The sequence below is a fragment of the Dendropsophus ebraccatus genome, chromosome 4, assembly GCF_027789765.1.
Source record: "Dendropsophus ebraccatus isolate aDenEbr1 chromosome 4, aDenEbr1.pat, whole genome shotgun sequence".
NCBI classification, from domain to species: Eukaryota; Metazoa; Chordata; class Amphibia; order Anura; family Hylidae; genus Dendropsophus; species Dendropsophus ebraccatus.
The window spans coordinates 127,646,133-127,668,178 of NC_091457.1; the positions used below are offsets into that span (position 1 = coordinate 127,646,133).

Sequence of the window (22,046 nt, forward strand, 5' to 3'; positions counted from 1 at the left end):
TTAGGGAGGAGAGATTCTTTCAGAGATAAACTGCCTACAGAGGACTGATCTGCAATCTAACAGCTGAGCGAGCAGGAGGCCGGGCAGCATTGATTATTCATGAAGAGGGAGGAGGATGCATGACAGGTGTGGCACGAACAACTGCTCTGTGGCAGTAGGAGACATAAGATTGTACATAATCCGCTGCACGGAAAATTACCAAAAAGGCACCATGCTCACTGGGGGCTGCCAGCTACAGCACACTGTCAACACCTTAGGTAGTGCCCGGGAGCTGACGGATTTTCTTTAAACGTAATTTTTTTTTAAAACGACAAATCCAATCGTAACGAAAAATAGATAGCACACCTCACACCGCCGAGGGCTTCGAAACGCAGTTTGATCGGAGTCTGTGCACAAAGCGGTTCGGGCTATATTACGCGCAGAAAAATGGCTGGAAGAAGAAGAAACAGAAGAAGAATACAGATTACAATATAGTGCTTTTCAAGCACTATAATTACATCTAAAGGGCATCTATGCCAGTAGGCCATAGAATCATTGGTATATGATGCTAAAGGTGTCTTCCAGGACTATACTAAACTGTTTCACAAACATAAAATACAATGAACCCTTATTCGCCAATTACCTTTATTTGCACAGAGAAAAGTGGTCCTTTATGGGGGGCGGTCCTCTCAAATAAAAGAGTATACTACAGCAACATATTCAGTACACAAGGAAATACTAATGATGAAGAAAGAGCCTGGAGAGGTGACTGCTGGACCCCAGATATGTAGAATTAACCCTTTCACTACTCTCCTTTCACTACCCTAGATGACCAGCGATTTTTATATTAGACCCTTGGCTGACACCATACTTTCTGTCAGTAACCTTTTTACTGTCCTAGACTATTAGGGACCTTATATTAATTCCCTTGCGGTCCTAGACACCATGGATATACTGACACCATACTGTAGGTACTGACTGACGTACACTGACACACTTAATTGAGCAGATTACCAGGGATATTGCCATTAGCACAGTCACTGTCCTAGATGACTAAGAATATTGCCATTAACCCTTTTAAAGCCTTACATAATCAGGGATGCTGGCTTTCCATAGGTCTGTAACTGCTTAGTAGCTAGAAAGGAGAAAAGAGAACATTGCTAGTGATGCAGATTACAATAAGGGTGGCCGTGGCTGACCCATGAGGTACACGGAGAATCCCGTATTCAACCTTATACTATAAATAAAAGATAATTATATAGAATTTTCATGCTTTCTCTTGACTTGAAATAATGTAGTTTTGCAGAGATTTATGCTGTCTAACTTTAAAATTCTTTCAATGGTTCTATTTTCTAATTGGGAATAGAAGAGGCCTAATCATTGACATCAGGGACAGAATTATTTTTCACAATAATGATGTGCTCACATCGGTCATCATTAGGGATGAGCGGATCGCCGGACTTCTGGTCCGACGGCATAGGCGCTCTATTATCATGCCTTTGATCCCAGCCGCTTAGTTGCGATCCCGCGAATATGCGGCCAGGATATTCCAGGAAATTCAACAATGATTCCCTGGAATATCCTGGCCGCATATTCCCGTGAGCGCAAGTATGCGGCCGGGATCAAAGACATGATGAGAGTGCGAACTGCTTTTGGTTCAAAAGTCCAAACCGTTCGCTCATCTCTAGTCATCAGTATTGAGGCCTTTAGCGTCTTCATTAAAGGGGTGGTGTCAGGAAGAAAACTAGGTCTATACTGATACATTATGTTAAATGAAGTATGTGCTGCTTTGTTTGATAACCTGTTGCCCTCGGTTATGGCCCGCTAGGCATCCACTAGGTTGAGTCACTTATGCTCTATTCAGTCATCACATGATCTGTCCCATTAGTACTAGCAATTGGTTTTCGCTTCACATGCAAGCAAAGAGGATTGTGGAAAAGTGTCTGCATTGTTGCAGAGAGGAAACCAGGAAACCATGGGGAAGGAAAAGGGTGCAGAGATGTAAATGACTCAAAACATTTGTTCCCCTTTACATATATGTGTGTGGTACACATCTGATTACACCTGCTTTGCTTTGTGACTCCATCCCTTAGTCACTACAATGGCGGCCTAACCTATTTGACTGAGGTAGAAAAGGGACTCAAGTACATCCTCAGTATTACCGATGGAGTCATCCACTGATGGCAAAAATTACTCTGTAGAAAACACTTAATAATGGTCTCTAGCTTTACAACCCAGGTGCCCCCACTTAGTGCACCTGGCTGATAATGTTATCTACTGTGCACTGACACAGCTTCATCCATTTTGGCAAGCAGAGATTTCATGAGATTCTCTCTGTGATAAGTCATGAGGGCAGTAATAACACCACGATCCAATGGCTGCAAACATCATGCGGTGAAATTCCACATGTCAGATTCTCTTTGCAATGACAGGGAGCATTATTTACTAACAGTATGATGTTTGTATTGCACATTTTTTCGTCTCTTTTCACGAACCATGAACAAATGATTTGACATGTTATCCATGCTCCCCTGTTGGCATAGCACAGCATGCCTAGCTATGCTATGGTCAGTCTAATAAACTATAAGTCCCTACAGGCTGGGACCATCATAAAAAACTTCTCCAGTGCCGCTGTGGTACCCCCAGCCCCCGAGGGGGGCTTCTAGTATATGAAATAAATAAATAAAGTGTTATTATTGATTTAAAAAGCCCCCTCCCCTAATAAAAGTTTAAATCACCCCCCTTTTCCCATGTTATAAATAAAAATAAAATAAACATGTTTGCTATCGCCGCGTGCGTAATCGCCCAAATTATTAATTAATTTAATTCCTGATCTCGCACGGTAAATGGCTTAAGCGTAAAAAAATCCCAAAGTGGAAAATTGCGCATTTTTGGTCGCATCAAATCCAGAAGAATTATAATAAAAAGCGATCAAAAAGTCGCATATGCGCAATCAAGGTACCGATAGAAAGAACACATCATGGCGCAAAAAATTACACCTCACACAGCCGCATAGACCAAAGGATAAAAGCGTTATAAGTATGGGAATAGAGCGGTTTTAAGGAACATATATTTGTTAACAATGGTTTGAATTTTTTACAGGCCAACAGATAAAAGAAAAGTTATACATGTTACATATCGTTGTAATCGTAACGACTTGAGGAACATATACAACAAGTCAGTTTTACCCCAGGGCGAACGGCGTAAAAACAAATACCCCCCAAATAAACAAAATGTGTTGTTTTTTTTTCAATTTCACCACACATTTAATTTTTTTTCTGGTTTTGCTGTGTATTTTTATGAAAAAATTCAGCCTGTCATTGCAAAGTACAGTTAGTGGCGCAAAAAATAAGGGCTCATATGGGGTTCTAGGTGAAAAAATGCAAGTGCTATGGGTTTTTTAGCACAAGAAGGAAAAAAACGGAAGTGCAAAAAATCAAAATAGGCCCTGTCTTTAAGGGGTTAAAGCAAATGTACTATCAGATACGTTGATGTGCTTTTGTTTACGTTAATGAATCGGCACCGATACAGGGATGCTGGTGGTGTGGTTCTTTTTTGACTTGCACCCCGGTTCCCGCATTCAGCGCTGGTCTTTTTGGGAGCACCGCCCTTCCCCAGAGCACTGGTGGCAGGCTCGCCAGTCCCCAGCGTGGCAAAATCACCACCCCTCTGTGACATGGCTCCATTGATTCTAATGAAGCTGCGTTGCAGAAAGGAGGGGGGGGAGGTTAGTCACACTGGGGACCAACCTGCCTTTCCCCAGTGCTCCGGGGCAGGGCGGTGCTCCCGAAAAAACTGACGCCGAACGCGGGAAAGGAGAGGCAACTAAAAATAGAAATGCGCCACCAGCATCCCTGCACCAGTGCTGATCCATTAAAGGGGAACTCTGGATAAGGAAAACTTGTTTTCTATTTAAAGTACATTAAAAGTTATATAGATGTGTCTATATAATGTATTACCATTTCTGTACAGTTCTGCTTCACTGGTAGCTGATAGAAATTCAGGAAGTGAAAAAAATGGCCCCTGTACCAATTCACATTGTCTCCTGCTCCTTCTGCTCTCCCACCTTAGGAGACAAATATTCTATGCCTCTGTCTCACATTGTGTGTGTTTGCTGAGCACAGGCTGATGATGATGCATACAGGGGGCAGCGCGTGATGTCACAGGAGGCTTGGCTGAATCCCCCAATCCCCTGAGTGATTCACCATCTCTGACCGGCCAGAAGCAGGTGTTGCACTGATTTGTCTAATTGTGCAGAAGTGTGCAGTGAAATTAGTGCTGTGTTCACATATGTTGGAGTGTCATTGCAGTACTGCAGCGTATTCACATAAATGATGCAGTAACATAAGTAAATTATGCTAAATGGCAGAGAAAATGAGAGCTCTCTTGTGGGGCTCAACTTCAAAGGTAACAGATGCTTAATCATAATATGTGCGTAAAAATTCAAAAAGTTCTTTACTTTATTCCAATATCAGCGTTACAGGTAGAGAATACAGTGTGCTGTGTGGTGTTACAGGTAGAGAATATAGTGTGCTGTGTGCTGTTACAGGTAGAGAATACAGTGTGCTGTGTGGTGGTACAGGTAGAGAATACAGCGTGCTGTGTGGTGGTACAGGTAGAGAATACAGCGTGCTGTGTGGTGTTACAGGTAGAGAATACAGCATGCTGTGTGGTGTTACAGTTAGAGAATACAGTGTGGTGTTACAGGTAGAGAATACACCATGCTGTGTGGTGTTACAGGTACAGAATACAGCGTACTGTGTGGTGTTACAGGTAGAGAATACCGTGTGCTGTGTGGTGTTACAGGTAGAGAATACCATGTGCTGTGTGGTGTTACAGGTAGAGAATACAGCGTGCTGTGTGGTGTTACAGTTAGAGAATACAGCGCTGTGTGGTGTTACAGGTAGAGAATACAGTGTGCTGTGTGGTGTTACAGGTAGAGAATACAGTGTGCTGTGTGGTGTTACAGGTAGAGAATACAGCGTACTGTGTGGTGTTACAGGTAGAGAATATAGCGTGCTGTATGGTGTTACAGGTAGAGAATACAGCGTGCTGTGTGGTATTACAGGTAGAGAATACAGCGTGCTGTGTGGTGTTACAGGTAGAGAATACAGCGCTGTGTGGTGTTACAGGTAGAGAATACAGTGTGCTGTGTGGTGTTACAGGTAGAGAATACAGTGTGCTGTGTGGTGTTACAGGTAGAGAATACAGCGTACTGTGTGGTGTTACAGGTAGAGAATATAGCGTGCTGTATGGTGTTACAGGTAGAGAATACAGCGTGCTGTGTGGTATTACAGGTAGAGAATACAGCGTGCTGTGTGGTGTTACAGGTAGAGAATACAGCGTGCTGTATGGTGTTACAGGTAGAGAATACAGTGTGCTGTGTGGTGTTACAGGTAGAGAATACAGCGTGCTGTGTGGTGTTACAGGTAGAGAATACAGTGTGTTGTGTGGTGTTAGAGGTAGAGAATACAGTGTGCTGTGTGGTGTTACAGGTAGAGAATATAGCATGCTGTGTGGTGTTACAGGTAGAGAATACAGTGTGCTGTGTGGTGGTACAGGTAGAGAATACACCATGCTGTGTGGTGGTACAGGTACAGAATACAGCGTACTGTGTGGTGTTACAGGTAGAGAATACCGTGTGCTGTGTGGTGTTACAGGTAGAGCATACAGCATGCTGTGTGGTGTTACAGGTAGAGAATACAGCGTGCTGTGTGGTGTTACAGGTAGAGAATACAGTGTGCTGTGTGGTGTTACAGGTAGAGAATACAGCATGCTGTGTGGTGTTACAGGTAGAGAATACCGTGTGCTGTGTGGTGTTACAGGTAGAGAATACAGCGTGCTGTGTGGTGTTACGGTTAGAGAATACAGCGCTGTGTGGTGTTACAGGTAGAGAATACAGTGTGCTGTGTGGTGTTACAGGTAGAGAATACAGCGTACTGTGTGGTGTTACAGGTAGAGAATATAGCGTTCTGTATGGTGTTACAGGTAGAGAATACAGCGTGCTGTGTGGTGTTACAGGTAGAGAATACAGCGTGCTGTGTGGTGTTACAGGTAGAGAATACAGCGTGCTGTTTGGTGTTACAGATAGAGAATACAGTGTGCTGTGTGGTGTTACAGGTAGAGAATACAGCGTGCTGTTTGGTGTTACAGGTAGAGAATACAGTGTGCTGTGTGGTGTTAGAGGTAGAGAATACAGTGTGCTGTGTGGTGTTACAGGTAGAGAATACAGCGTGCTGTTTGGTGTTACAGATAGAGAATACAGTGTGCTGTGTGGTGTTACAGGTAGAGAATACAGCGTGCTGTTTGGTGTTACAGGTAGAGAATACAGTGTGCTGTGTGATGTTAGAGGTAGAGAATACAGTGTGCTGTGCATTGCATTATGGAACCTGTAGTACTGTGTTCAACTGTTCAACCAGTAAGTACAGCTACACAATCCAGAACCCCCCCCCCCCCCCCCCCCAGCAAATTTAAAGGGGTTATCCAGCATTAGACATGGGTACTTTCTTCCAGAAACAACACAACTTTTTCCAGTTCAGGTATGGTTTTCAATTAAGCTCCATTCACTTCAAAAGAACTGAGCTGCAAAACATGCACCCAAACTGGAGACAAGAGTGGTGCTGTGTTTGGAATAAGGTGGCCATGTTTTTCTAAAAATTTAGACTAAATGTCTGACAAATCCATCCCAGTGCTGCCTTGTGCACTTCTTCAATATGTTTGTCACCATCTTCTTTTCATTGATATTTTTTCCCACTGCTTTAAAGACTATTGTTTGCTGGCAGGGGTAACTTGAGTTTGTGTTTTACTAAACTTCCTTTGCCAAGTCCCTTTGTGATTTTTACTCCTCACTTTTCTTTATCACAAAAACTGTATCCTGCCTGGTTAAAAAAAAGGACCATTTGATGGTGCTGGCATTTGCCTTACATAACAAGCCTGGCTTTATAGTGGCCTAAAAGACAAATGACAGACTCTTGTGCTTGTCCTTTTTGTTCACTTTCTCTCTTTTTTTTTCATTTTCTCTTTTCCATGTGCATCTAAATCCCATTCTCTGTCTCTGAGTTACTGATACAGTAGGAGCCCCTGGCTTCACACTGCTTAATGCCCCATGACACTTACCATGCAGTGTTTCTCTAGCAGTACTAAAGGCTTGGTTCTCAGTCGTGAAAACCAGCAGGTTCCCTGGTATTACAGCATGCAGGCAGTGTTATGGGTTTTGGATAACAGCAGTACTAATCCAGGCATCACGCTGACTGATTCACCTTTAAAAAGAATTATTATAATAATATTTATTTGCATAGTGCCAATACATTCCGCAGTGCTTTTTTCCTCTTTTTTTGTACAATACAGAGGTTACATTTACACATTCACTGAGGCTGGGTTCACACTACGTATATTTCAGGCTGTATTTGGTCCTCAAGTCAGGTCCTCATAGCAACCAAAACCAGGAGTGGATTGAAAACACAGAAAGGCTCTGTTCACACAATGTTGAAATTGAGTGGATGGCCGTCATATAACGGTAAATAACTGCCATTATTTCAATATAACAGCCGTTGTTTTAAAATAACAGCAAAAATTTGCCATTAAATGACAGCCATCCACTCAATTACAACATTATGTGAACAGATCCTTTCTGTGTTTTCAATCCACTCCTGGTTTTGGTTGCTATACAGCCTCACAAATACAGCCTCAAATATACTGTGTGTGAACCCAGCCTTTATACATCACAGAATTAAGTAGTTAAAATAAATAAAAAATACAAAAGGAGTGAAGGATCTGCTTGCAAGAGCTTACAGACTAAGAGAACTGGGGGTAACAGAAGCGGCAGAAAGTGCTTTGTTTGCAGATGGTAAAGCCATTGTACAAAGATTCGGAAAATTCCTATAAGTGTTGGGTGAGCCAGTCACCCGCTAATCTCTGAGTACAGGTACAAAGTGTATCCTCAGTTGTGAAGTCCAGTATGTTCCCTGGTAGTTAAGCATGCACTGTAGCCCATTGTGACCCAAATGCAGGTATTGTGGCCTAGGTCTAGAGTAGTATTAATAAAACAGCCATGTAGACAATTTGTCCCAGTCCATACACCTCCGGGTTCAAACACTTTCTGAAGGACAGAGAATATCAGATATCTGGGGGTCTGGCGAATTGGACCCCTGTGATCTTTAGGGTCCTATTAGACAAAGCGATTTTTACCGATTAATGAATTAATGATTTTTACTGATAAATGAATAAAGTTAACCTGAAATCGTTCACCATATTACACAGAACGATAGTCGTTACACTGAATGACTAGTGAACGAATGCGACCAAACGTGGAATTACCGTCAGGTCATCGCTCTCTTGCTTCTCGTTCCCCACTCGCTGCCGGTGCTATTACTTGCCCCAACAGGGAGCGGGTAAGTGCGGGGGGGGGGGGGGGAGGAGACAGGGAGCTGCTGGGGAGGGGGGGGGAGCTAAGGATTGTCCGGGGAGCCCGGAGGAGATAGCTGCGCTCCTATTCCACAGAGCGACAGCAGCAGATCATTGCTATCTTGGTCATTTGTCTTTCAACGTGTTGAAAGACAACAACAAATAAGGATCAGCTGACATTGTTCAGCCAGCATGTTCAATGTCTCTCTATACATTGTTTATGGAGCTGCTGGAGATAGCCGAGTACAATAATCGGCTATGTTTAGCAGATCCAATAGCAATGAATGGAGTGATATGAAACTTTTTTCCTATCTTGAAAATAGGGGATAAGTGTTCCACCAGGTCATACATACTCTGTAGTTGTCAATCAGAACTTGCAAACTAAAATATTGAGAAGAATGAGGTCAGCATCAAGAATCCACAGGTCTGGACTAGTGTGCTGAGGTCTTTGTCCAGATACCCCATAAGTGGAGTATTTGGAAACCTCAATACAAGCGCCTGTCCTTATGGGATAGTCATTCAGTGCTGTTCAAGTCCGTAGTTTAGGCAGAACCAATGTGCTCAGAGAGTCTCATGAGAAATGTTCCCTCTTCATCTGGGCGTTGGGCCAGGCTCCTTTCTTCACCATACGGCTTGCTTCTTTATACATGGCCAAACCTCCCTCATCTCTGACAGATTCACTCAGACCATTGAAAATGAGGAAATAAAAACTTTTTCTTTGAGACTGGAAGCCAGGCCTTAAGGAATCTGCATTACACCATACGCCAGTGGCTGAAGGAATACAAATGTCTTAAGCATTGTTGTCAAACAAAGATCCACTGTTGTAGGGAGGTTTAACCACTGCAGAGATTACGCTGAGGATCTCCATCTACATTCTGCAAGAGTTATTTAGATATTATATTACAGTGCTGCCCGCGGTGTCTGGTCAACAGAATTGTCTCTGGGAGGTTATATAGGAAGTGCATTATATGCTTTTACTAAAACCCTAAAAATATACTGTAGAAGCAACACACAATACATTTTTTGTAACAAAAAATGGAGTTAAAATGGTTGAAAAAAAAATAATATATTCCTAAAATCCGGTAAGTATGTGGTGAATTAATTTGTGGACTATTTTTGAGGTACAGAGGACTAGAAAAAACTATGGACCAAGTTGTAGAGCTCATGGAGAATTATTATACGGTAATATTTTTTTTTTCTAGTAGAACTACTATATTCCCATTACCAGCTCCTCTGATCCACACCAGAACTCATACCCGCCTTTCCACCTATATTTCAAAACCCACCATCAGAGTTGTGTCCAACTTTAAAAGGTGACTGTATTTCCTATATCCAAGAGAAGTATAGGAAGATCCAGTGCTTTGGTGAAATATTGTTCAGTTGTTCAGCATTTGGTTACTGGTGGCTGAAGAAGTTGGATGCAGCCATAGGGGTCCGGGAAAAAGACATCTAAAGGAAGTGCTGGACTTTCTTTAGATGTCTTTTTGCCATGAGCCAGTAGTTTATCCAAGGACATGTGACGTCATCCATTGGTGCTTTCCTTGGATTCTTTATTTCTCTTATTTCATTATATGAAATGGTGCCTAAATTCTTACAGAAGTTAGACCATCCAGGTCCTGTTGGGACTTCAGGAGACATGTCAGTTATATACTTACCTGTCCAGCTCCCCGAAGCTGCCGGATCTTGGGCTGCCCCTTCGCCGCTGTTAGTGTTTTGGAAACATCCTGTGACATCTTGTTCTCTCCGGAAATGGCCAGTCAGGGTAGAGTCTATAATGTCTATTCAGACTGGCCATTTCAGGAGGGAGCAGGCACAAGATCCAACAGCTGCGGGAGAGCGGGGCAGTTAAGTATACAACACTGACATATCCCCTGCAACCCCGACATGATCCGCAATAACTTCCTTAATGATGTGAAAGATGTTTCCATAGATTTTTTATATTCTATGTCAAATTATAGGTCATCCTTTACTCACTCATGTTCCTGAACTCAATGTAACCTTTATCACCTGTCTAAAAAGAGACATCTGTGGTAACAGCTCACTATTCATTGCGGCCGAATAGTCTGCAACAAAGAAAGTGAGAAGTGAAAGCAGTCTGTATGGAGTGTAGGAAGATTCCCTTAGGGCAGGAGACTGGTTCTTCCATATTGGAGGCATTGTTTATTGCATCTTAGGAGGCCATTGGTGGGAACAGCTAAGTGCATTCATTGATCTGGTAGCTTTAGAATCGTTCGTCTTTCTTCTCCTTTCCATGGTCGTCTTGGGACACAGAATGGACCACTTAGGAAAGTAAAGGCATTCTTTCACTTATGGTAAAAGGAGTCCATCCAAGATCACATATGCCTGTAGTTCATACCTACTTTTAGCATTGTGAGTACTCCTTTATATAATAGTATACACATAGTGGGTTGCTAGAAGAATGCACCTTCATGTGCACATGGCAGGGAAATTAAACAAGAAGCTACACTTCATATGATTGAGTACATCTTCTATGTAGTGCTGTGGGATACGTTGGCACTACTTGAAGGATAATAATGGTAGTATATGTCAGTACTGCAGGTGTCTTACTCGCTTCCTTGCTGCACTCTACATTATTCATGTTTGTTACCCAAATGGAAAATGAAATGTATAATAACTGTGTTGTTGGAGCACAATCCATTGGATGCCTTTAATAAGTAATGGGATTAGGTGTCTTTAGTAACGGCCTTTGGGTTCCTCTAAGTATTCTGTTTTGCTGTGTCTTAGACATATCGGATGACTGTTGCTTTGCAGGCAAATACAGTTTCAGGTTATAAAGAGGGTGATAATTAATGCATCACAACAAATTAAAGGACGTCTGGACTTGTGACTTCTCTACCAAAGACAAATTTAACACCTCAAAGAGAGTCTGAAGGATGCCCAAAGACCAGAATTTTTGTATATGGGGTGTAAAGGCAAAACCAGTACTGCGTCTTATAGGTCGTCTCTACGTGCCATATTGAGACCGAGGATGTTGTATGACATATTAGAGGGCTTCCTCAAGACCCCCCTCAATTGGGGACATCTGCTAATAAAGAATGACTCCCACTTTACAGGTCTTGGCATGACCATAATTTACACAGTTACCCATTTACCAGCTGTAACTTCAGGGAGCCAAATGGCTTAGGCTGTGTTTACATGACCATCGGAGTCTCCGACAATAGATTCACCTGTTTTAATGGGGAGAATAACACAGTGTGCAGTTCTGTTCTTCAAAAACACAGACTACACTATGGACCCCAATGTTAGGCAGCTTCTTTAGTGACCATCGTTAGATGCGTCCAGCATTGCTGTCATAGTTTCCTCCTTACTTTACAAAGAGAATCATAACCTGGCTTATGTCTTTTGCAAAACAGGGTTAAAGGAGAAGTCCGGCTTCAGCCATTTTTTTCAAGAGTCGGGGAGGAGGTGGCTGAACATAACAACATGCGCCTATCTTCCTGGTTCCAGTGCAGGAGTCCACTGTCGTCTGCTCCAGTTCCTTGGTAGCGGGGTACTGCCTTGGCTGCTGACTGGCTGAGAGGGCCTGACACGTCACAACCCGGGTCCCCTCTCAGACCAGGAAGCAGCCGAGGAGCTGGGAACTGGAGCGAGGGACAGCAGACCCAACGTTGGAGCCGAGTAGGTAGGCAGTAGGCACATGTTATGTTCAGCCACCTACTCCCTGGCTCTTTTGCAAAAAAATGTCCGACACCGGACTTCCCCTGTAATGTCTGTATAACTAGGCTTCCAAAGCAGAGAAGGATTTAGTATCTGCATTCCTGGTGATCTGGAGGAGAGAATAATGTAATATCTGTTTCTAGTGGTCCAGGGTAGCGGAAGGGTTATTATACCTGGTTTGCCGTATTTAGTAAGTGCTTTGCCAATTCAGGAAGTCTACACATGAGCACGTTTTCCTTAAAGGGGTTATCCAGCGCTACAAAAACATGGCCACTTTTCCCCTACTGTTGTCTCCAGTTTGGTGGGGTTTTGAAACTCAGTTCCATTGAAGTAAATGGAGCTTAATTGCAAACCGCATCTGAACTGGAGACAACAGTAGGGGGAAAAGTGGCCATGTTTTTGTAGCGCTGGATAACCCCTTTAAGCTGAAGTTTTTAAAAAGAATTTGTTAGCTGTATATCATGGTTGAGAGCTGTGGACATGGGCAGATAGCTGACAGGGAGATGAAACAAACTATGCCTGCTTCTTAAGGCCCTATAACTAGGCAGATGTAATAGAGCCAGTGATCAACAGACGGGCGAGCAAACTCACACGCGTTGGATGATGGCGGTCTGTCAACATGTCAAAAAATAATCTGCCACCGCCACATCTTTACGAGTAATAAGAAATGCACAACTGACTTAAGGAAAGGACTGCAGGAACATCACTAGTGACCTGTTACTAGTGAAAATATCATTAAATTTCACAGTTATCCCATATAACCTTTTTTTATTTAGAATCTCTCGTGTCCACAAAATTGATTAAAATGTTAAACATACATTGGGTTTACATTTTTATTGATTGTTCCTCTAATCATGTGGCCCCATGGCTCTAGTGGAGGCTTGTCGGTGGGCAGCATGTACTCGGCTATTTAAAGGGGTTATCCAGTGCTACAAAAACATGGCCGCTCCAGAGACAGCCCACTCTTGTCTCCAGCTTGGGCGGGGTTTGGAGTGAATGGAGCTTAATTGCAAACCGCACCTGAACTGGAGACGAGTTGTGTTGTCTCTGAAAGAAAGTGGCCATGTTTTTGTAGCGCTGGATAACCCCTTTAAGCTGAAGTTTTTAAAAAGAATTTGTTAGCTGTATATCATGGTGAGAGCTATGGACATGGGCAGATAGCTGACAGGGAGATGAAACAAACTATGCCTGCTTCTTAAGGCCCTATAACTAGGCAGATGTAATAGAGCCAGTGATCAACAGACGGGCGAGCAAACTCACACGCGTTGGATGATGGCGGTCTGTCAACATGTCAAAAAATAATCTGCCACCGCCACATCTTTACGAGTAATAAGAAATGCACAACTGACTTAAGGAAAGGACTGCAGGAACATCACTAGTGACCTGTTACTAGTGAAAATATCATTAAATTTCACAGTTATCCCATATAACCTTTTTTTATTTAGAATCTCTCGTGTCCACAAAATTGATTAAAATGTTAAACATACATTGGGTTTACATTTTTATTGATTGTTCCTCTAATCATGTGGCCCCATGGCTCTAGTGGAGGCTTGTCGGTGGGCAGCATGTACTCGGCTATTTAAAGGGGTTATCCAGTGCTACAAAAACATGGCCACTCCAGAGACAGCCTACTCTTGTCTCCAGCTTGGGCTGGGTTTTGCTGCTCAGTTCCATTGAAGTGAATGGAGCTTAATTGCAAACCACACCTGAACTAGAGACAAGAGCCGTGTTGTCTCTGAAAGAAAGTGTCAAAACCAAAAAAGAAGAAGAGGGGGAAAAAACCACCCCACTAGCAAAACATGCAGGACCAAAAATCACAAAATATGTATATGTTATTTATCTTTATTTGCATATATAGAAAAATGTATTTACAAAGCAAAAATTTAAAACAATAAAGGAACTGACACATAAACAGATCCCCAGAACAATGGTGGTGGTAAATAGTACAAAACAATATGTATACAAAGTGCAGAGGTAATAAATTAATTTACACAAACGAAGCACTGGGCATTGGGCATGTAATTAGCTAAATTTATGCATAGTGCTTTATAAGGTGCATACAAGTCCATAAAGTGCATATTTAGATACTACCCATATGTCCTTAGTGCAACGACCACCATACCACTCACCCGACGCGCGTTTCGCCTACTTGCTTTATCGAGGGTTCCAGTTCTTCTCGTCTTGTCAGAGAAGCTGATCCTGATGCTGCCTACAAGCTGAGAAAAAGCCAAGGATCAGTGCATAGTCTGTTCAGCACATGTCTCTGTTATTGCCCCAAATACAGTACAGAATGTTAAACACTTTACATGTGTCCATTTGCACTTTTATGAGCTATTCTCACCTTTCCATGCTCTCTGTGTCTTCCTATGTCATCTTGGGGTCCCCAACTGTGCAATCCCGCCTCCACTTCCGTCTGGGGGTGACAGCCCACTCAGCCAATCACTGGCCGCAGCGCTGTTCCGTCTTAGTCAGTGATTGGCTGAGCGGGCTGTCACCCCTAGATGGGCTTATCTTTGTCTATGGCAGCACAGAAGTTTTTTTGAAGAAAAAAGGTGGAGATGGCAAAAATGATGTCATTTGCTGTCCCAACCCACCAAAAAAAGGTCACATGGTGATCTGGGGGCCATTTTACAGTCATTTCTATCAGGCAGGATATTTCTGGCAGGAGGAGCTTGGTGATGTCACAAAAAGAACGGATCCATGATACGGATGGTTTTGTGGATTGCAATGTACTCTCCGCAAATTTTGTGCTCTCCATAGACTTCTATTGGGGTGTCCGTTCCGTAATTACGGACCGTATTACAACATGTTAATTTTTTTTTGTCACGGATTGCGGATCCCCTAAAAAACTGGATGTATGAATAGCACCATTGAAAATAATGGGTTGTAATGGATTCCGTATTTCCTGGTCCGGGAAAACAGATGAAAAGTACTGAGGTGTGAATTAGGCCTTTCAGTGATGAAGATAAAAACATGAATAGGGCAATCTATGCCTTTAATTTTCCTTCGAATGAGGCTCCGGACCATTATTTGAGGAATTGCCCTAAATGCGATTTACCTCGCGCTGATCTGCTCCACTGTATGTGGTCCTGCCCGAACATCCAGAGGGGTTGTGTGTAAAGTTTATTAATAAGGTTTGGGATTTTCATGTCACACCTGATCTGCTGTGCTGCCTTTTCCATTATTTACCGTCTTTGCTTCCTTGTGACTCTTCAGGGGTTATATCGAGGTGAGGTATGCATCTATCTATACTTGCGTTCAAGAAATGTCTTCTAAGGCCTTGGCTTGTGGACTCTATCCCCTTCATATCAGAATTGTCCGACCAGTTAAAGGATTTTCTTTTTATGGAGAGGTTGGATTCCATTGCACACTCCTGGTAACTCTTCCACGTTTCGCTTTTTTCCACTTGGCGCAGATTCATTGAACGTGAATTATCTCCAATTGGGAGAACGAATTGATACAAATTCGCTGTTCTGAGTGGTACGCTGTTCTGAGTGTAAGGAGGATCTTTGGGGTACACTTGGAGTTCCTAAAATTCCTTAGTGGGGAGGGGAGTGGCTGGTAGACTGGGGCCCTCGGGCCTTTATTCTTACAATAATCATATTTTCTGGCTGCAGTTTTTAGTTTTTGTTTGTTGTTTTTTTCAGAGGTTTATATTATATTTATACTAAACCTCTAGCACTGTAAGATTCTCTTTTCTTCTCATTGTAAACCTGATATAACGTCTGCTATTTAGAAATATTTTACATATTTCATATAACTCTCATTGTTGCTGGTGTATGCCACGAAATTGTAGGCATATTACTACCATGTTGTATCTTGACAATATCACTTCTCCTGTTGTACACAATTTCTGTCATCCTATTTTCTATGTGCTCCTTTTGTGATGTACCTGTGATACCATGCCTGCGCAATAAAATATTGTTAAAAAAAACATGAATATTTCTAAGGCTCCTACCTAAAAGTCGTTATGAAAGATATAAAAAACAGACAGTCCCAATACAGTCATCTTTGGGGCAAGTTGGAGGTCTTAAAAACAGGGGAGTATTTTATTTGCTGTTGCCGTTCTACTTTTGTTTATAATGCTGTCTCTAATTTATTTATTTTTTTTCATTTTTATAATTTTATGTTTATCTTTTCTTTTTCTTTCTCACTGTATTTTTTTTCTTCAGATTTCTCTTGCTTTTTAGATTAATCCTTCTCTTAATGTATTTCTAACAACCTCCCATTCGTATAACACAGCTACAAAGTTAATATTAACCAGGAATTGATGTGTGGTTTTATAGGACACTGTGAATGTATGCTAATTCCATTTATACATTCCTAGACCCTGGAGGCCTTTTGGCCTAGAATAATTGTGCACCTGACCGACTTCACATAGAGATCAAATTCTTGGGGAATTAAGTTTGCTTTTAAAGAAGCTCAAAAAGTTCTCATTACTTTCTTCAAGTAATCCTGATCCTGACGCTCTCTATCAGGACTTGTTACCACAGTCATATGAAAAATCTTCTTTTCTGGAATCACCCCGAGTCACTAACTGATCAATGCACTGATTTTATAGCAGACTTTATTATTATTATTATTATTATTATTATTATTATTATTATTATTATTATTATTAATAGACATTTGAGCTAATTTATGCAAAACATATATATATATATATATATATATATATATATATATATATATATATATATATATAATGTTTTAGTATCCAAAGTTCAGGAATCATTAACAATCTAGGTGATGGCTGCAATACCAAACCCAACCAGTGGACATGAATGGTGCTGTTTCTGGGAAATAAATTAAACTTTATTTTCTAATCTTAGTCATCCACATTAAAATGTGCCATCTGTAAGGGGGTAATACCAATGGGCACTTAGTGCATCTGCTGTATAGCCCCATTCTTGGTTGCGAGGGTTAGCACACTGAACTATTTAAGTAGGAAATCCATGTCTGCAATTCTTAGGTCACATTTATTTTTGCATTAATATATGTATTGTCATGTATTTGTTTTCTGCCTGCAGCTTCCATGTACTCTGAGATACAGAGGGAGCCACCTGATATAGGAAGTATTCTGGCCCATCCTGACTATCTGGATTCAAACCCCGAACTTATCAAGCCCAAGAAACTCTTGAACCCTGTGAAAGCGTCTAGAAGCCACCAGGAGCTCCATCGTGAACTGCTCATGAACCATCGGAGGTACAGTTTGTATTTTACATCTAATTGGATAAATTAGTTAAATTTGTGAGAGTAGTAGATGCTTGGAACACACTTTCAGTAGATGTGGTTAGTCAATCAACAGTAATTAAATTTACATGGGTACATTCAGTTATAAAGAAAATCTCTTCTTATCTGTCTGCCCCGCTTGTAAAACTACCAAAAATCTTTTCATTTTTGGGTCTGTGATCCTTTCCTTTCCACCTTTCCATGTCCTAAATCACTTTCCTCCCTGGTTGATCAGATGCTCAGTACTACAATTCCCAGAATGCATTTTTCTAAGCTCTTTATCAAAGCCCTCTCCTCCTGTCTACTCCCCTTCCACAGCTGTCCTGTCAGTTCCTCATCCTTACTTTACACAGTGGAGTCAGAAATCCAGAATGCTGTATACATTCCCTGTCTGCTTCACTTCCTGTGGCATAGTTCAGCACAAGGTAGCATTATATCAACATATCTCATTCCTCCTTAGTTGTCCCCATAAAGGTATGTTTAGATTGTGATGTAGGCTGTAGGGGCTGGTTAGAGATGGTGACATCACTCAGGGGGTAGGGCTTCAGATCATGTGTGATCTTGGGAGGGAGGAGCCAGGGAGCTCCAGAGACAACACCACACTGAGGATGAAAGGACTACACAACTTCTTGTCAACTATACAATTGTTAAAACGCTATATTTGTAAGTAAAAAAAGATGGCCTCTTTCTTCCAGAGACAGCACCACTCTTGTCTCTAGTTTGGGTGGGGTTTTGTAACTCAGTTCTATTGAAGTGAATGGAGCTTAATTGAAAACCACACCTGAACTGGATTTTTGCTGTCTCTGAAAGTAAGTGGCCATGTTTTTATAGCTTTGGATAACCCCTTTAACTTACTAATAAAGCGTTATAACAATTGTAGAGTTATACTTAGGGAGTACTTAGGGCAAAGTTTCCTGGTATAAAGTCTTTAGAGCCACCCTGTGTCATCGGAAATCTAGGCTTTACACACTGTCATTTAAACAGAGTATGCCAGTATTATTAGGGCATTATGTGGCACTGTTGTTATTTTGACTTTTTATTGCTGTGTTATTTGGGCTTTGAAGTGTCATTATTTGGAAACTGCATAGTACTTTATGTACTTATGTACTTACTTTTTGCCTTGTTGCTCTTAGTCTTTCAATAAACTGGAGCGTTACAATTGTTATCTAATGTATCACCCGTAGCCTAGTTTTCTTGAGCTGTTCTTCTTTTCTTCCAAAAAAAATTGGGACATCATCCCCATAGACCTTAATCTGGGCTTCAGGACAGCAGGGGGATTGCTGCCGCTGCTAATATATTAAGCTTACAAAGGATTGTGTGTATACAATTATAGTAGGTTCTAACAGTAGGGTTTTCAAGCCTTCACATACAGCCGGGATGGGGAACCATTTTTTCTGCCTAGGATCATTTGCATATTTATAACATGGTTTGCAGGCCTGATAGTGTAGCGCACTTTGCTGACGTTAAAACATGCCAACTATTAAGTTGGCGCTTGCTGCATCTATATTAACTTTGTTTTGGGTGTCAGGATGATCACAGCAATAACCAATTTATATACCCGCATTTTCCGGCGTATAAGACGACTGGGTGTATAAGGCGACCCCCAACTTTTCCAGTCAAGAGTTTGGGATATACCTGCCCTATAAGACTACCCCTCTTCCAACGCACACCAAATAAAATTTAATAAAAAACGTCAGACAGCAGCGAGATCTGAGAGGCAGAGAAGGAGGTACAGTAATACTGGTAGGATACAAGGGTGGGCCAGATGGATGGAAGAGGTGTGTTTTTCTGGGCACAGCGCCACTCTACTGTATCTTTTTCCATATGCCGGACACCTACAGCTTGCTCTGCCCTTCATACAGTCGCCGCATACAGCACAGATGTGGCCATTTTTGAGCCCCACCACCATTTGCGCAGCGAACTCAGATTCTCCAGTCCAAAGTATTTCAGCACCCTCCCAAGACAACACGCGGCGTATAAGATGACCCCTGGCTTTTGAGGACACTTCTGGGTTAAAAAGTAGTCTTATACACAGGAAAATACTGTAGTTTTACATTGTCTTCAATACTTTTAAAAAATGAAACTATAGGGGGATGTTAAGCAGAACTGGCTCAGTTGCCCCTAGAAACCAATCAGATTCCACCTTTCATTCCTTAGGCTTCGTTCCCACTGAGCAAAACTAGCAGACAATTCCGGGGTGGAATGCCGTTAGCCTCCCTCTCATAATGGGAGTCTATGGGAGGCACGCACTCCTGCTTTGTCCGCGCTGAAGAATGAACATGCTAGTTTTGCTCAGTGGGAACGAAGCCTTACAGATTCTTTGGAAAATGAAAGGTGGAATCTGATTGGTTGCTAGGGACAACTGAGCCAATTCTACTTTACACCAGTCCATAGCGGACTTGCCGAACTGTTTGGCTTCACCAACACTCACCAAACCTGAACGCCCAGCATTTGACTCCCAGTGGCTGGAGAGGTTGGACGCTGCCCTAGGGCTGCCAGGAGAACATGGATACATGCTGCATTCAACTTCTCAAGCCACCTGGAGTGAAATGCTGAGCGTTGTAGTTCAGAAAACATTTCCGACAACTTTCAGACAGCCCCACGTGGATGACTACCCCCATCATGCTACATTAATTTGTGTTTGTATTGTGGGGGTTGTAATCCATGTGAGGCTGTCCACAAGGTACATTATTACTGTTCTTTTTAGAGGGGCTCAATGACTCACTTTTTGGTAGACAGACTAGCTGGCCATGACAGGGATGTTGCAGCCGTAATATCTTCTCCACCTTTTCATCTGAGCTCATAAGAGGACAGAATTCCTTGCCCTTGAGTACAACTCTTTAATAGAGTATCCTCTATCCCTGAACAGCGGTTGTCAGCTCAGTATCACTCTCCATTTACAAGTCAGGTAGAAGCCTGACGACAAGGTCACCAGGGAATCCTGTCCGACAAGTAACCTTTATACTCACATTTACTAGCAGCACATGGCTCAGCCCTCATATAGTATGCATTACAGCCCGTTCCCACTGCCACAGTCAATGGCAGCAATGATACACAGTGTGCTCTAAACACACATATAGTCAGGCATTGAGAAGTAAACAGACTAGGCAAGTAGTAGGGCATTTCTTACAAGCTGTGTTCTGTCACCTTTTATTTTATTATTCTTATGGCATTTTCAGTTTGTTCTGGCTTTTGCATTTACATTGCATTGTTCTCCTGCATTTATATTTTTAAGATTTATGTTGGAGGTAACAGCATTAGGACATACAGTACCACATACCGTCAAGATCAAAGATTATTAGCAATATATTTATTTATTCTTGTATTTACTTTACACAGTATATAAATGTACAAGATCTATCTCCATTTACATTCATAATCATGGACACTGTCCTGTGCATATTTACCATTATAGCAGCAGTGTGTATAGCTGAGTGTAAGTGCAGGCACATTATAGCAGCAGTGTGTATAGCCGAGTGTGAGTGCAGGCACATTATAGCAGGAATGAAGAGGACGGGAAACACAAGGGCTGACAGAGACTGCAGGGAGCAGGAAGGAATGAGCAGGGCAGATGTGGGCACATACATGCAGCACTCTCTGTCCAAGAAGAAAGGGGTTACAGCTATGAGGAGATTACCTCCACAGTCCTGTCCCCTGATGTAAGCCCCAGCCTGAAGTGGATCTGCTATGATTTGGATGATAAGGGAGACTTCCTAGGTCAGAGTACAGGGCTGTAGACCCCGCTGTGTAGACCATACCCCTTCCCCACTTCCCCTCCCACCCAGTACAGGGAGATCTTAAACCAAAGCAATGCTCTTAAACCAAGTTACTTTTTTTCTTTTTTTTTTAAACTGTGAGCTTTTCTTGCAAAGCGCTCTCAATCCAAGTTACTCTTAAACCAAGGTACCACTGTATTCGGTTTATTCAAAGTCCCTGATTAAAGATCATACAGATTATGTCAAGTTGTCAAACAGCTATATCTGTGTACTGTGCAAAATGCATCTATAGCTTCAGGTGTTTATAAGATTTTTAATGAGAATAAAGTATTTTCATCAAAGGAAATTCTAAGAGCCATGATTACATAGGTTCAGTAAGATCCTGCTCTGATCCCATTATGTCATTATTGACTAGTGGTATTACTGCGCCCTCTAGGTGCAGAAAAGTGTATTGCATCTACAGGAGAAGCTCAATTCACTCCAATATTTCAGATTGAGAACATTTTCATCAGGTCCTATTGGTATTTTTTTATGATGCCTCATTGTGAGCAGATTTCATGGATACCCATCATTGCAGTGGGTGATTAACCATATCTGCTTCTCGTAGAGGTTTGAGCATTGACAAGAAGCCGGAGCTCCAGAGAGTGTTAGAGAACCGGAGAAGAGACAAGATCATACAACAGAAGAAACAAGAGGAGGAGAGTAAGAAGATGCAGTCGCCATTTGAACAGGAGTTGTTAAAGAGACAGCAGAGACTTGAGCAGGTACCTGCTTCCATCTACTGAGTACAGTCAGTGCCTTCAGTCAGTGGTATTGTGTCTTTGGTGCCTGAAGAACATTAGAAATACATGTCATTATTTACACAGTATAGCGCCACCTGGTGTATACCAATGTGTGCATCCACCTGCATCCACCAGGTCTTCTGTAGAGTAGCCAATAGAATTAGCTTTTCTTGTCAGCAAATGACCATAGCCACAGGAGTATCATAGCATTATATGTGAGAACACTAGAAAGATACTATATTAGCAGGTGCCAGAG

The 22,046-nt window shown here is 42.0% G+C and overlaps 1 protein-coding gene across 1 annotated transcript in view; it reads left to right on the forward strand.

The window, feature by feature from the left end:
- FAM107A (family with sequence similarity 107 member A) overlaps positions 1–22,046 on the forward strand; it is a 43,335-nt gene that overhangs the window by 17,546 nt on the left and 3,743 nt on the right. Inside the window, exons 2-3 of the mRNA XM_069968799.1 lie at positions 17,091–17,265; positions 21,616–21,772. Of these exons, the coding sequence (XP_069824900.1) occupies positions 17,091–17,265; positions 21,616–21,772 (332 nt within the window). The remainder of the gene's footprint in view (positions 1–17,090; positions 17,266–21,615; positions 21,773–22,046) is intronic.